The sequence below is a fragment of the Leuciscus leuciscus genome (assembly GCF_965113295.1).
Source record: "Leuciscus leuciscus genome assembly, chromosome: 16".
NCBI classification, from domain to species: domain Eukaryota; kingdom Metazoa; phylum Chordata; class Actinopteri; order Cypriniformes; family Leuciscidae; genus Leuciscus; species Leuciscus leuciscus.
Genome location: NC_138740.1, coordinates 23,664,499 through 23,680,355, shown reverse-complemented (window position 1 = coordinate 23,680,355; position 15,857 = coordinate 23,664,499). Strand labels below are relative to the sequence as shown.

The 15,857-nt window shown below is 35.5% G+C and overlaps 4 protein-coding genes and 1 long non-coding RNA gene across 6 annotated transcripts; 2 read left to right on the top strand and 3 right to left on the bottom strand.

Annotated features, from left to right (window-relative positions):
• Nucleotides 1-82: 82 nt before the first annotated feature.
• On the bottom strand, nt 83-2,101 carry LOC309478519. The gene is made up of 2 exons (XR_014199021.1): nt 1,961-2,101; nt 83-1,399 (listed from the first exon to the last, which is right to left on the bottom strand). It is a non-coding gene; the product is annotated as an uncharacterized lncRNA (long non-coding RNA).
• On the top strand, nt 1,309-5,633 carry LOC309478515 (sialidase-3-like). 2 transcript variants are annotated; one of them, XM_082142119.1, is made up of 2 exons: nt 1,309-2,133; nt 2,792-5,632. In XM_082142119.1, the coding sequence occupies exons 1-2, from the start codon at nt 1,900-1,902 to the stop codon at nt 3,716-3,718; spliced, it is 1,161 nt and encodes a 386-aa protein (XP_081998245.1). In that variant the 5' UTR covers nt 1,309-1,899; the 3' UTR covers nt 3,719-5,632. The 2 variants fall into 2 exon arrangements, with proteins under 2 accessions (XP_081998245.1, XP_081998244.1); XM_082142118.1 differs by having other exon boundaries at nt 1,997-2,133; nt 2,800-5,633.
• Nucleotides 5,634-5,783: 150 nt separating this feature from the next.
• LOC309478508 (sialidase-3-like) lies at nt 5,784-8,917 on the top strand. The gene is made up of 3 exons (XM_082142112.1): nt 5,784-5,824; nt 6,996-7,280; nt 7,370-8,917. Exons 2-3 carry the CDS (start codon nt 7,011-7,013, stop codon nt 8,309-8,311), a joined length of 1,212 nt encoding a protein of 403 aa, XP_081998238.1. The 5' UTR covers nt 5,784-5,824; nt 6,996-7,010; the 3' UTR covers nt 8,312-8,917.
• A 248-nt stretch (nt 8,918-9,165) lies between these two features.
• On the bottom strand, nt 9,166-11,898 carry wdr73 (WD repeat domain 73). The gene is made up of 8 exons (XM_082142113.1): nt 11,537-11,898; nt 11,326-11,393; nt 11,156-11,241; nt 10,984-11,072; nt 10,553-10,620; nt 10,244-10,402; nt 9,708-10,070; nt 9,166-9,556 (listed from the first exon to the last, which is right to left on the bottom strand). The coding sequence occupies exons 1-8, from the start codon at nt 11,587-11,589 to the stop codon at nt 9,318-9,320; spliced, it is 1,125 nt and encodes a 374-aa protein (XP_081998239.1). The 5' UTR covers nt 11,590-11,898; the 3' UTR covers nt 9,166-9,317.
• A 188-nt stretch (nt 11,899-12,086) lies between these two features.
• Nucleotides 12,087-13,979, bottom strand: defbl2 (defensin, beta-like 2). Its single transcript, XM_082140100.1, has 3 exons — nt 13,899-13,979; nt 13,457-13,574; nt 12,087-12,929 (listed from the first exon to the last, which is right to left on the bottom strand). Exons 1-3 carry the CDS (start codon nt 13,954-13,956, stop codon nt 12,908-12,910), a joined length of 198 nt encoding a protein of 65 aa, XP_081996226.1. The 5' UTR covers nt 13,957-13,979; the 3' UTR covers nt 12,087-12,907.
• Nucleotides 13,980-15,857: the final 1,878 nt, after the last annotated feature.

The following is a 15,857-nucleotide window of genomic DNA, read 5'->3' as shown; positions in this document are numbered from 1 at the left end:
CGAATGATGCCATTTTAGTCTGCTTGTATGTTATACTGTGTCTGTAGACCTTTTTTAATTGATTCACTTGGTTGGTTGAATAAAAAAAAAAATACATTTTCAAAAATTAAGATATTTCTCAATACCACCAGCTCGTCAATTTAACATGTACTAACTTTGGTGTAAAGTTTACTTTTTTCTCTTCATTTCATTGTAGTCTAATAGCTGTGTTGCGTCTGTAATTGCCACACAGATTCATTTCAACCATCTGGCTTAGTTCAAGTAAATTAGTGTTTTCACTTAAAGTACTTCACTGTTTTAGACTGATGTCACTGAAACTTTTGGGATGATATGGACATTTTAGTGTGGTCATCATTTTAATCAAAATTGACTGATTGTGTTAGATATAATCTGCAGCCAAATAGTACAATTATATAAGGTGGACATTATATTGTATTAATATATAACATTAAAACGATTGTAAGTTTTCTCCCAACTTGTGCGTTATTCAGTATCATTTCAGGATGTGAACTCATCAAGACAGTGTCTCATTTTACAATTAAATTATATTTTGTCATGTCTGTAGGGGGCGATCTTACAGTAAGTTGTCAGCCCTGTTCCCATGATGTTGTATAGTAAACTGAAAACTGAATATTTTTTTAAAATCATAGGCCGTAAATATGCTTACATTTCTCAAATAGTGTAATAAATGTTTTAATTTCAGTTTGAATAGGTCTTACTCTTAAATTAAGGAAAGATTAGGTCAGGTGTATATTATTAACCCTGCTGAGGGGGATGTGATCAAAGCCTGAAGTGGAGCACGTTCCTCTCTGCACTCTAAGCGTTCTGTAATCACTCTGCTCTGAGTCCACTCCGGGTTTTCCATTCCCACGGGATATCGTGCCCCCATAGCAGGATCATATAGCAAGGACCTCGTATTTATAGAATCCTGCGTACGGCCCATTCTCATGCTGTTCACTTTTCATATAGGCTAATCAACATAGATAACATTTAAAAATAACATTATATTATTTATTTATAATGGCTAGGTTAAAAACAGATATTATATTGTGTATAGTTTGTGATATTAGCTCACTTTTCGGCAAATGCTCTGTTGGCTTTTATTATTTGAGAAATCAAAACTTGTGTTAAAGTTATGCAAATGGTTAATTATTTGTATGACTACATCACGAGTCAAGTCTTGAAAAAAACATTAGATTGTAAACATTGAAATTTATTTAGCTTTAACCCCTGAACACGTAAGCACATGGATAGGAAAGACGAAATCTATTGGCCTACTCGTCTAGCTGCCCAGCGCGTGTAAGATCAAGTTTGGTTTCTGGAAGAAGTCTGTGGTCAAGTAGCCTACGTTAGTCTGCAGCTCATTTTCGTTTTTGTAGCAGAAAAGACAAGAACATTTCTGTGAGTATGTCGTTCATGCGGTTGCGGTATCATATCAACTTGTTGCTATTTAGTACGCTTTAGTAGCCTATGCTGTACGCTTTAAAAGGCAGCTACAGCTAGTCACTGAAAAACAACGAGAACAAGTTTGGCTAAAAGTAACTCAAGGCGGCAAGCGTCGAACCGTCACTTTTGCTTTCATGTTGTTGTTATTATTTACTTGCATTATTTGTCGTGCACGTGCTTCGTGGTATAGTTAGTTTTATGACTGCTTGTAATTTGATCGAAGTAAGGGAAATACACACTCTCCAACTCCAACAAACCCACACACTGCACAATGCATTCTCTCTATGAATAGTGTACGGGGAGATTGACAAAAGAAGGAAGGACAGGGTACAGCAAAAATAGTATATGCAGTACTCTTTCATAAATATAGCTTAAACAAGCCCTCTATAAGACTTCACCACGTGAATGCTAATATACAACTGCTTATTCTATTTCTAGGACTTAAATTTAATAATGGACAAAACACAACCAGGAAGCAAATCTAGACCCTTTCCACTAACAACATTATTCAAACAAGAGAGTCAAAACTCTGAAAGAAAGCAGGTGACGTACAGAATTCCAGCTCTCATCTATATCAGTGACAATCAAACCTTCCTTGCTTTTGCTGAAAAGAGAAAAACTGCTGACGACACGGATGCAGATGTCCTTGTGATGAGAAAAGGAATATGGAAAGATGAAAGAGTTGAGGTGAGACTTTACATTAATATTTAGTCAGTCTTGTACATTATTACACAGTTCTCTGGAATTTCAGAAGTAATATTCCTCGTCCTTCGGATGAGACGTAAAACCGAGGTCCTGACTCTCTGTGGTCATTAAAAATCCCATGGCATTTCTCGTAAAGAGTAGGGGCTTAACCCCGGTGCCCTGGCCACATTTCAACCATTGGCCCTTACCAATCATGGCCTCCTAATAATCCCCTTACATTGAATTGGCTCTATCCCTCTCTCTCCTCTCTCCACCTATAGCTGGTGTGTGGTGAGCGTACTGGCGCCGTTGTACTGTGGCTGCCGTCGAATCATCCAAGTGGATGCTGCACACTGGTGGTGGTTGAGAGATTCCCTGATATCATTGTAAAGCACTTTGGGTGTACAGTAGTACATATGAAAGCGCTATATAAATGCCTCATTCATATTCATTCATTCAATATTAGGCCTGTAGCCTAAAAGTAAAATTATCAAATCATTTCAACTCGAATCAGTATTTCATGTCCATTTATTTATTCGGTGAGTAGCATATAATAAGCATAAACTTTCTATTTTAATACAAGATTTTTAATAATACATGAATAATATCAAAATGTTTATTATTTGATAAAAAATAAAATCTTATTTTTTTTATTTTTTTGTGGAATAGTTGCCATGAGTTGCTCACTTCCGCTTGTCAACCAAACCGCCGCAGCATGAATCCATGTCCGGTCTATGAGAGAGATTCCAAGACCCTCTTTCTGTTTTTCATCACTGTTCCTGTTGGGCTCTCTGAACACAAACAAATACATAAAAATGAGAATCAGTCACAACTTTGTTACATAACCAGTAAGGACACTGGCAAGACCTGGAGCCATATTACAGACTTGACAGCAGATGTGATTGGAGAGCAGGTGAAGGACTGGGCCACCTTTGCTGTTGGACCAGGACATGGTGTTCAAATGAAGAACGGGAGACTGATTATCCCGGCCTATGTGTATCCTTGCCAACCACTCAACTGTAAGCACACAGCGTATGCATTTGCATTCTACAGTGATAATAAAGGAAGCACTTGGCATGTTGGAAAACGTATGGATGGTGAGTCTTGTGAGTGTCAGATGACTGAGATCATAGACGACAAAGGTAACAGTACACTGTACTGCAATGCTCGAAGTACATCCGGCCATAGAGTCGAGGCTTTAAGTAAGAGTGATGGAGAAAATTTTGACAAACTTTCATCTGAACATAAGCTGACAGAGACTGGACATGGTTGCCAAGGAAGTGTGTTGAGTTTTGCTCCTGATAAAGCTCCTGAAAACACATGGCTACTTTACTGCCATCCAACCAATCCAAGCAAGAGAACGTGCCTTGGCGTCTACTTGAATAAAACCCCTTTGAATGCCTCTGGATGGGAGGATCATAAATTGATCATCCATTTTGGTCCAAGTGGATACTCAGATCTGGCTCAGTGTGGGGATGGAAAACACGTTGCCTGTCTCATGGAATGTGGAGAGATAAGTTATGTTGAAGGCATAGCGTTTGCCCTTTTTAAACTCAGTGATGTCATCCAGGCCAAAGGCGCTGAATGAGACAGCAAATCAAGTTTAGATAGTAAATGATTAAAATACTGCTAAAATAATGGACATGTACTCACAAAACTGAAATTAGAGATTTTTAGATCTTCAAAATATGAAGATCTTGTACAAAACTGTTCAAAAGTTTGGGTTCAGTAAGATTTTTGATTTTAGAAATTAATACTTTTATTCAGAAAAGATGCATTAAATGAATAACGAATCTTGCTGTTCCCTATTCATCAAAGAAACTCTTAATATCATATTTTCACAAAATGTAAGCAGCACAGCTGTCTTCAACCTTGATAATAATAAGAAATATTACTTGAGCACCAAATCTGCATATTAGAATGATTTCTGAAAGATCATGTGTCACTAAAGACTGGCGTAATGATGCTAAAAATATCCATTAATAATAATGCAAATCAGTTTTGTGCTATTATTCCATTTTTGTTGTTAATGTCAGTTTTTTTTCGATTACCAAAGTATATAGCCAGCAACTTTCCTCACTACCGCAACAGTTCTTCTTCCAACCCTCCACTGCTCTTATGCTTTTTTCTGTTCATTTGTTACAAACTTATTTAAGTAGTCCTTTAGTGCATAAGTTGTATCTCGAGCCCTCTATCTTGGACAGCATTAATTATGTGAACATGCAAACTTCTAAAAAATATTAAAGTGAATGCAACCCTTCAATGCCTCAGGTTGTCATAATTGAGAATCCATTATGATCCCAATGTAAAATGTGCAAGCTGTAGTTTTTCTGTAACTCTTGAAATCACTGAATATCTTAGAAACCCTACAGGGTATTAGTATTGTGTTGCACATTTTGTTGCTTCTGCTGTATCACACCTTATACTTTTCACTTACTGTTACTTTTATTTGAGTGCTCAGGTAAGATAAGGGCCTAGTGTTTTGATACATTTGTGCAGAGGTGTGGCTGTCAACATAAGGGGTGGAGAGACCATAAATCCTTTTTGACATGAGAGATAAAGTTAATGAACTAAGTTAGCCCAGCATTCATAGTACATGCATAAAACATGCATTTGACAAGTATTAGGCTCTTAATTTATTTAGTAATTCTCCCACACCAAATGTTGCCATTACAAGCTCATTACACAGGTTGTAGTGAAAAATGAAGTCTTAAACTCCTTGAGTTCTTAGTGATAAAAGAGATTCTCATCTGTCGATGATTTGCCTACCCAGGTCGGTAAACATGATGGATCCGTCTGAGAGTACTGTAAGACTGGAGAAACTGGAAGAACTGGAAGAGAGAGCAACTCTCTGATCCATACCATATCAAAACCATATGGATCTCTCATCCATACCATATCAAAACCATATTTTTATCCAACACACCCATTTAAGATTGTGTCAAACAGGAGAACTAATGCAATTTATCTCTATTTTGCATTGCAGTCTTTTTCCTACCATTTCCAGAAATAAAACATACTGTATACTTCACATTCCAGGAGAGTATGTCTCAAAAGACTAATGCCCTGATGTTAAAACGCAAGAACATCACACCCTTCAGAGAGAGAGAGAGATAAACATGTGTTGGGTGTCTTTTGCAAAATCCTAATCTCTTAACAGGGTTCAAAGAAACTTTCCCCCTTTATCAGCATTGAAAGGTGAGATATTTCCTCGAAAATACTGAGTGAAAGTTAAAAAGATTAAGCAAAAAATTAGTTGAGAAAAAAATGTCAAGAATGTACTTCAAATATGTACACACTTTTCTAGGTTTTCCATGTTTGTTGTTGACTGTGAATCACCTTGTCCCAGTGTGGTGAGAAATATAAAGAGAAAAAGAAAAAAATTATGAAAAAGAAAAAATATTGTTGTGCAAAGGAAAGGATCCATGGATGTTAATGGTTGTTCATAAAGAACCTTTGTTTTATGAGTGTAGTTAGCCTAATCAATAATTATAAATATATAAAACCACATGCTAACTGTTACCTATCCTGATGTTTAATGTTTAACCTAGCTTCTGCAATTTGTTGATATAGGATATGATAAATACAGGATGCTCAGCATGTTTTGGTTAGACCTGATAAGAGGCTCCTCTACACCACAGAGACGTAGTGTCTGTGGTGACAAACCTGCTGTGAGAATCATTTGCTGCTTTCTGTGAGTATTTTTTCTAATAGTCTATTGGAGAATTATCAACAAGGACAGAAACCATGGAAGTTCCCCATATAGGTTATGGTAAACTAAAATGTTGTCATTTATTGAATTTTAAGTATAAATTAGATCAAAATAATAGTAAAGCACCTCTGTAAAAAAAGATCATCATTGAATTTGCAGGTTGAAGTGCAAGGTTGAAGTTGTGTAACTTTTGTCTGTACAGTGATTGGATTCATTGTTTTGTTTTGGACTTGAGACAGTGATATATGATTCCTACTTTGTCCTACCTGTGAAGGAAGGCATGCCGTTTTCATTCAGGCTGAGTCTCTCTTGACTGTTTTTGTTATTGAGTATTGTGCATTTTGGAAGGAGCAAGGAAAATTTGGCAGCAGAAGATATATACTATATTAGCTATGTATATATTCACCTCATAATGACAAAGCAAAAACAAGAATCGTGACATTTTTGCAAATCAAAAAAAAAAATTACTAAAAAAACTATGCGTGATGCGATGATAAAATCTATTTGTATTTCTTAGCAGCAGATGATCAAATAATAAATGAGAAATAATAATATTTAATTCATAATCATGAGTAAAAGTTTAAAATATTTTATACAGTTAAAGATGAGCAAAGCCAAGTTCCTCTTTTAATTGCCTGAAGCAAGTTAGCCTCACCAGACACAGCTTCAGTATTAGATATCTGGCCCCTTATACAGTTTGTCATATTGTTCTAGACCAGATGCGACAGAAATACAGAAATTAGTCTCACTACACATTAGTATCTAAAGAAACTGCAGCTGTGCACCTTTCCTCTACTTGCTAGATGTTTTTTTTTTTTTCTGAAAACATGATACAAACATGATATTTGTTTCAACTGTGGTCTAGCTGTTAGACTTCTGCACACGTCTACTTAAAAGAAAAGGTCAACCAAGTCAACTACAGAGAGACATCAAGGATAATAGATGAAAAGAGCATTAAACATACATTTAAAATAATATTAAGAATAAACACAACAAACTATATGATTTCTTAAGATATGATTGTTAGATTTGATTAAATGATAAAACAAACAAGATATATATAAAAAAATATATATTTTCTACTTCAATGAGTATTCAACCCCTTTTCTGACTGTCTTGTTACTGATTCTGATGCTGTTTATTATTTTTCTAGAGCTCAACTTTAACAATGGGTAATAAGACACCATCAAGAAGCAATTCAGATTGTCTTAAAAACATAAACACAACAACAATATACAAACAGGAACAGCCTCAAAGTTGGTGTTGCTGTTGTAAAAAACAAGTGACATACAGAATTCCAGCTCTCGTGTATCTCAATGACGATCAAACCTTCCTTGCCTTTGCTGAAAAGAGAAAAACATTAAGTGACACAAGTGCAGAAGTGCTTGTGATGAGAAGAGGAACGTGGAATAATGGCAAGAAGATTAAAGAAGTTGAGGTACAAATTAATTTTTTAGCAACTTTGCTATTTCATAGATACTTTACACAACCTGGCATGAAAACAGTCATGATGCTTTTTTATTTCAGTGGGTCAGTGGTCATCAGTTGCTCACTTCAGCTTGTCTACCAAACCACCGCAGCATGAATCCATGTCCGGTCTATGAGAGAGATTCCAAGACCCTCTTTCTGTTTTTTGTGTGTGTTCCCAATGGGGTCTCTGAATACGAACAAATACGGACAAATAAGAGCCAAGGACGACTTTGTTATGTAACTAGTAAGGATGCTGGCAAAACCTGGAGCCAAACTACAGACTTGACAGCAGATGTGATTGGTGAGCAGGTGAAGGACTGGGCCCCCTTTGCTGTTGGACCAGGACATGGTGTTCAAATGAAGAATGGGAGACTGATTATCCCGGCCTATGCGTATCGATACACTGGCAAACCTGATTGCACATCATGTTGCTGCTTATCATTTTGCTGTTTCACACCTTATGCTTTAGCGTTCTACAGCGATGATAAAGGAAGCACATGGAAAGCGGGAAAACAAATGAATGTTGAGTCATGTGAGTGTGAGATGGCTGAGATCATAGATGACAAAGGTACAAGTACTCTGTACTGCAATGCCAGAACCCGCCTTGGCTACAGAACGGAGGCACTAAGCTGCAACTCTGGAGAGGATTTTGACAAAGTTTTAACCTCAAATAAACTAATAGAGACTGAAAACGGTTGCCAAGGCAGTGTGTTGAGTTTTCTTGAACAGAGTAGTCCTCCAAATACATGGCTGCTCTACTCTCATCCATCCAATCCAAAAAAGAGAGTGGATCTTGGTCTCTACTTGAATAAATCCCCATTGGATTCCTCTGGGTGGCTAGATGAACCTTTACTTATATTACATCATGGTCCCAGTGCATATTCAGATCTGGTTGAGTATGAGCCTGGACACTTTGCTTGTCTCTTGGAGTGTGGGAAGGAACATGAGAATGAAGAAATAGCCTTTTTGCTGTTCGAACTCCCTGAGAAAAAACTGTGAACGTGTACATTTAGTATTAATTGAATCCCCAGGAGTCAAGTACTTTCAAATGAATTGTTGATCTAATGTAACCTCTTCTTTTTTTTTTTCTTTTTTTTTTATAGCATTACTTACTTACTTTATAGAGCTATTACAAAATATGTATTTTATTATAATGTTAATTTCTTTAATGCCAGTATCTCCTAATTTGCTAATTCATAACATTATGTAAGCTGAAAAACTTCTAGAAAATATAATTTCCTATACTTCATGTCATAAAAAAATGAATAAAATAAAATAAAAAAAACCCAACAGAAATCCTTTACATACTTTTTTCCCCCTCAGTGTGTTGCTGCAAACTGCTTCTGTTAATAATGTTCTGGAAACTATCTATTTGGAACCAGAGATTCAACATAATAGTCACTGTCAGCAACTTATGTGTTGTGTATAATTCTTGAACTGATCTATTACATACTAAACTCAAATAATGGACAATTTAAAGCATATATTTCATGTTTCATCTCTGATTAGTGCAAAATGCAACTGACTTCTAAATGCAACAAATTGTGGCAGAGAAATTAATATACAATCAAATGTAACATGAATAAACATTCAAATGTAACCTAATCATGGTTTCCTCATTTTTAAACTTTATAAATAATATCACACATAATGGGTTTTCATGTGTTTTGCATACTTGACAATGAAGTCCATTGCCAACACAACAACGTCAAAAGAGTCACTGGACAAACACTGAAACAATATTACATAATATGAACACTGACGTCCTCTGAGGTCATTTTCACTACAATCGATAATTGAGATGCAAGATGACGCCAGCTGTTTTTATGAAGCAGAATAAAGTCCAGAGAGCCGTGTAATAATATAGTTTATTGACTTAACAGTCATTGTAAAAGCTCAAAGACATTCTTTTTTAATTGTTTGATATTACTTCATATACTCTTAAAAACATATATATGGTTTATTGCATGCATCACAGAACAGTTTTGTCTAATGATCAGCAACATCATCTGTCAGTGATTATGTCCACCCAGTCCCATACATGTAGAGATCCATCGGTAGCTGCTGAGAGAAGAGTGTTTGGTCGTGACTGATGCCAAGAGTGGGTGGTGATAACAGCTGGGGAACCACTGTATTTTGCATCATGTGACATTTCATGACCTCTGTGTGAAAAAATTGGCTGAGGGCTCTGGGCCTCTGTGCTCCAATCTGTTGTGTTATAAATGTGTACTGTTCCATCAAACCCTTCAAAAAAGAAAATTGTCATGTCATTGGCGAGCAATCAATGGTCTTCACACAGGTTCACATTATGAAATACGTATACAACAATTTGTATCAATTCAACCTTACAAGACTAAATATTAGCTCATTTCAGAAAGAAAAAAGCTCTACTTACCAGACACAGACAGACAGCTGTCGAGAACAGGAGCCCAAGAAACGTTCAGAAAGTCATTGTTTGGTGGACTGTGTTGGACATTTAGTTGGGTTTGACAAATTGGACTCTGTAAATCTCTTATGTCTGACAGCAGAATGTGAGCGGAGGATGAAAGTCTTGCTACAACAGAAGGTTCGGACAGGGAGCTGTCACTCCTCAACCCAAATGACCAGTGCAAACCACTCTTACTTTCTTCCAGAGGATAATGAGCAGTTGAGGGGTCTCTTGTGTCACCCATGATCAGAGTGCCATTGCTCGCACAAATGAGAAATGCATGAGCATTCACAAACTGTAAGCCACTCACTGAATCTAAGGACTTATTTCCTGTAAAAAATCATATGAAATGATATTACATGTACTAATATTTAAACTCATTAACTAATGTAAAAAAAAAACAGGTTTTAATATTTAATAAATACATAAATATCTTATATTTCAACTAAAACTCATTAAAAACAACAGTGAAAAAGGTTAAAGGTAATAGGTTTTGATATTACCTAATGTATACAGAACCCGTCCTGTTGCTATCTCTGTCAGCTGAACATCACTTATACAAGAACCATGAAGAACTGTTGGATCCTCTGTCAATCCAGGTGCTATTTTAATGCCTTTTGATGTGCTCTTGAGGTTTATTACTCCAGTCCTTTTTATAACATCTGTATTGAAAAAATGGTAAGATACTAACATGCTCCATGAATCCAAAAATATATGAATATTTTATTATAATAATTTTAAAAAGTAGACAATTACACAGGACTCAAAATATACATCATTATTTTCCTATTGGTAATCCTGGTATATCCTACCACTATCATCGCCTCCAATATCCCAAATCTGCAAGGTTGAGCTTGAACTTCCACTAGTCACCACACACCTGTAAAGAACAGCTGATATAAATAAATAAAATAAAATAAATATTACGAAAGAAAAAGAGAAGTGGGGTGTGGGGGGGCAATACTAAATGCAAATAGAAAAATGTAACTAATCATATTATCGTGCACATACATAGCAAAGTAAATAGGCCTATACATTTCGAAACCTGTGAAGAATTGAACATTTCTCAATATCATGCTGTTGTAGACAGTCAAATCAATTAGCAGTATTTTGCCTCAATAAATAGTTTGAACTAGATAGTTACAATAAATAAGATTTGATAAATTATTTGATAGTATTATCAACCATCCCTTAGCAGATGACATTAATGTCCACTTCTGTTCTGGGCATATCTAATTCTTACCTCGTTCCAGGGATATGTATCAAACACTCAACAGGTTCCTCTGAAAAGCCACCACGCTGTACTTTGAAGTCTCTTTCTGCACAAAGACCCTAAAGTTGTGACCAATAGGCAGTTAAATAAATTGCACATTCAAAATACATACAAGAATTGCATTTCTGATGTCTTCATTCACCTGGTTGTCACCTGCATATAACTTAAGAGGCAGAAGTAACTCCAAGATTTCACTTTTTGCTCCAGTGTATCCTGCAACACAAATACCTGGAATATAAAAAAGAAAACTGCCTTTAACGGATTTGATATTTTAACGGTCAACAATGTTTCAGGGATTAAGAGATGTTTTACTTTTGTCACCCGTCCACTCTATTACTTTTGTCGGATGCTCCAGTTGAAACACATGCAGGTCTTTGTATCTGAAACCAAGAAGACGCAGAGTTAGCGGATGCCCCTGATGCCCAAACATGCCGTCTAGGCAGGGAACACAGTGAATATTGAGACACAACCACTATACAGGCAATTAAATGCAAGTCTAGACTAACAGTTAAGTTAGACTCACGTGTTTAGAGACTCCATAAACCAGTCCTCAGCTTCATCAGAGGATATGTCCATGCTCAGTGAGTGTTCACTTCCGAAACAAAGTAATAATAATTATAATAGAAAAAATCTCTCAGTCCTCCTTAAGTTTATTCATCGGGAGATATTTAAAAACAGGTTAATATTTCCGGGACATGTTCTTCTGTACTCCTGATGTGTTTTTTAAAGTCCGTGTTGCCTTGTCGCCATCTGGCGGCACGAGGTTAATATCGCGCATTCCGTTTAGGACCTTACGTCCACTACAAAGATGATTTTTAAGCAACATAAAGTTCAAAATAATCATCATTCATTCTACTTTTGTTTTCGCTTAAAATAACTTTTGTGGTGTAATTTCATAGGCATTCATTGGCTGATATAAGTTGATAGGTTTGGGCCTCTTCAGCCTGTCAGGAAATCAACATAATTATGTTTTGATAGAGATGGCTGATATCTAGAATCATTTATTTATATTTGTTTAATAGAGTTTTTATATATATATATATATATATATATAACTTGAATATCTCCAACAAGTCAAACAAAATGCACCTACCTCTATCTTGGCAATAACAAGCTGTTATATATGTTCACTAGCCTACTATTGGCCAAGAAAATATAGGCATAGTTTATTGAACAATAAAAGCAGATTTGAGCACACAGGGAATGGCAATTGTTGTAAACCATATATTCTGGTTTATTGTGTCGTATAAAGAAACAAAGTAGATAAATAAAACAGAAAAGCTTGGGATAGTAAACAAGAGTAAAAACTGTTGGCATTTCATTTAGAAAAGCAGCATTCCACAAGTGCTATTGGGTTAGACCCTTCATTGGACGTGTTATTGTCTCTATGGTGGCTGTACAATGCAAAGCAAAGCCAGCGCCACTTAAACCAGACCATCCTTTGACTTTCATAAGTCACAGTCTGAATAGAGTTAAATGTTGGAAATGTTTGGCATGCCTCTCTTGAAAAAGAACCATGTATTAATTGTAATCCAGGATTTACAGTGGTGGCATGCTTTAGCTCTCCCATCAGCTTTACTCACTTGATGTTTAAAACTGCACTGTTCCACACCTCATTACTTTCATCTGCTTTTTATTTTGTGTCTTACAATTTTCAGATGATTTCTTTGTTTTTCAAACAAGAATTTTTTTTACAGGAACATTATTTTAATATCTTTAAAATCCTTGTTAAATGTCAAAAGACTCACTACTTTGAATGATAAAGAAATAGTTTCTTTCACCACATATCAGCACTTAAACATAAATAAAGATTTCTTTGGTGATGATATTCTTCTTCTGAGGATGTAGCTTTTAAATCAATCATCAGTTGAGGTCTAAGATTATGTTATTTTTGCTAAAACCGCACAGCACAGCATCTGAAAAAAATGGATAAATCATTGTTAGGAATTATGACCTTTACATTTGTTTAATGAATCCTAAAGTATTATGTACAATACTGTTTGGGTTAAAAAAAAAGACATTAAGAAATTAATACTTCAATTTAGCAATGATGCATTAAACTGATCAAAAGTGACAGTAATGTTGCAAAAGCTTTCTATTTCAAATAAATGCTGTACTTTTGAACTTTCTATTCATCAAAGAATAAAATATATATCACGGTTCCACAAAAAAAAATGATAATGAGAAATGTTTCTTGAGCATGCCAATTATTATTTTTCAGAAATTCAGCTTTGTCATCATATAATTAAATTACATTAACATAGAAAACACTTATTTTAAATTGTAATATTTTACAATATTGCTGTTTTTACTGAGTTTCTGATGTACTAAATGCAGCCTTGGTGACCATTTATAAACAGATACATTTTACATATTTATATACTATTTCATGTAAATATTAAATATATTTTCAGTAATTTATTGTAATCTTATATCAACATACCTGTATCTGCGTGGACAACCATGGTGACCAACAATGTATTCTTGGTCAAAACAGAACCGACGGCAGAGTCCTCCATAGCCACAAGTCCAATTCTGAATCTGCACTTCAGCATTATGCACTGAGACAAAATCATATCCAAAATGTATTGTTGTGCATGTATAAAATGTTAGTATCATCTGTGCACACACATTTTAATGCTATTGGTTAAAACAAACAAATGTTATGACTAAAAATCCAATCAGAAGTTATCCAGAAAAAAAAAAAATGTGTGTCTAATAAGCAACACTTTTACAAACTCATTAAGAAATATTACTATAATAAATGTATAAAATCAATCTTCTCTGTATTCTAAATTCAAATTTCTCATCCTTCACTTTAATCCACAAAGATTCACATGCAAACATCCTAGACACAGCAAAAAAAAAAAAAAAAAAAATCCTACCATTCCCTGCAAAGAGTGCAAGCAATGTAACAAACAGAATAATGGCAAGTTTCTTCATAGTTTTACAGTCTCAGCCTCTTCAGCTGTGTTGATGGCAGGGCCAATGTTTCATTTATACAACATTGAGGCAAAGGGGAGGAGCTTTAGAGCTTTACACTTTCCAGAAAAGGTGTCTTAAAATTAGGAGAATAGATTTTGTACAGGAAAACTGCTGGCCTGAAGATTTACCAGAGTAATTTTAGTCTGCAACTGAGGTCTATAGCATCTAAAAAAGCAGTGTTATTCAAAGTACAGGATTGTCAGAAAGATTTTTATCTTTAATTTCTAAATTATATGGTGTAAAATATTTAGAGACCATATTCATGCTGCCAGTAAACTTAAGTCCCCATATCCTACCTAAACACACAGACTTATAATGTATCATTCATTGAATGTATTGTTTGATTTTAAGGATAAATAAGTTACTGAATTAATATCAGCCAACCTTTATTGGATGATCTCTGTTTAGCCTGAAAAATGTGTTTTATGAATGATCCAGCAGATGTCACTGCAACTTTAAAAGTCAAGGAGCAAATATGAATGTCACTAAATTGATTATGGCTAAAAAATAAAAAATAAACTTCTCTAAATTCACTTTTTGTCTCAGTATGTTTCATAAAACCGTTCATTTATGGGAATACAAATTATATGAGTACTAAATATGTTCTTTAATAAAGCTGTATTGTTTTATTTAAATCAAATCTTAGCACACCTCCCATTTCTTTTTTCTGCAGGAATTTTAGCTAGCTTCCTTGATGTGTTCATGATAGCAATCAAACAGTCTTATCTGTTATTAAAGCAGATTATTCATGGTTCTCACATTGTTCAGTGAAATGAGGGTAAAACCACATCCTTTAGAAGACAGAGCGCAGCTTATGGGGAATTGTATTGTATGAGTTAAAGCAAGTTAAGTTTCTAAAAAGAGTGAAAATGGGTCACGGCATTATTAGCCTTTTTCTAATGTGCGTCATCTAATGCATCACAAGGCCATTATGGAGGGACCAAATACAAAAACATTCCCCCTGGAGACAGAAGGGAACATTACAGAGATTTGAAATGAATCTCACTGTTGTTTTTGGGTCCAAGGACTGAAACAGATTCATTTTGGGGAAAATATACTGGTTTAAAACTTCTCTAAAGTGCACAAGCATGTGGTTACAGACACTTTGTTTCTGACTTTGCCTTACTGCTGAGGAAAATTATACATAATAGACAAGTATGCAATGTGACAGGCTTTTAAGCTTTCTGTGTCTGCTAATGGTCACATTTCCCTGTGTTTTTAGTCTACCTTTATTTCAGATGGGGGAAACCATGGCGACTGGATCTCCCACATACTGCCCGAGCCCGACATAAAAGAAGGAAAAAAAATGGAGCCAACGGCTTTCTGATATACCGTGGTGAAGGTTGAAGTGCCTCGAGTCATGACAATGAGAGCACAACTGACCTTGCTTTCAAACTCGGAAGTCCCCTTCAAATCTGATGCTAAGGACAGTCTGATGCAAATGAGGACATTTAAATGACAATTCATAAAAACCAAAATAAAGACACAAAGATTTTATGCAAATGTCACAAATGTGATTTTTTTAAACACCAGGATGGATTTGAAATGCGTCATTGCCACTATGTGCTTTGACATGATGTTGGATGATGAACTCATGGGGAGACTTTTTGTTCACACACACACACACACACACACACACACACACACACACACACACACACACACACACACACACACACACACACACACACACACACACACACACACACACACACACACACACACACACACACACACACACACACACACACACACACACACACACACACACACACACAGCCACAAATGAAAAGAGACATCCCTCCTGTCAGTCATGCTGTAATTATGACAATGAAATGATGTAGCAGAATGGTTTGTCA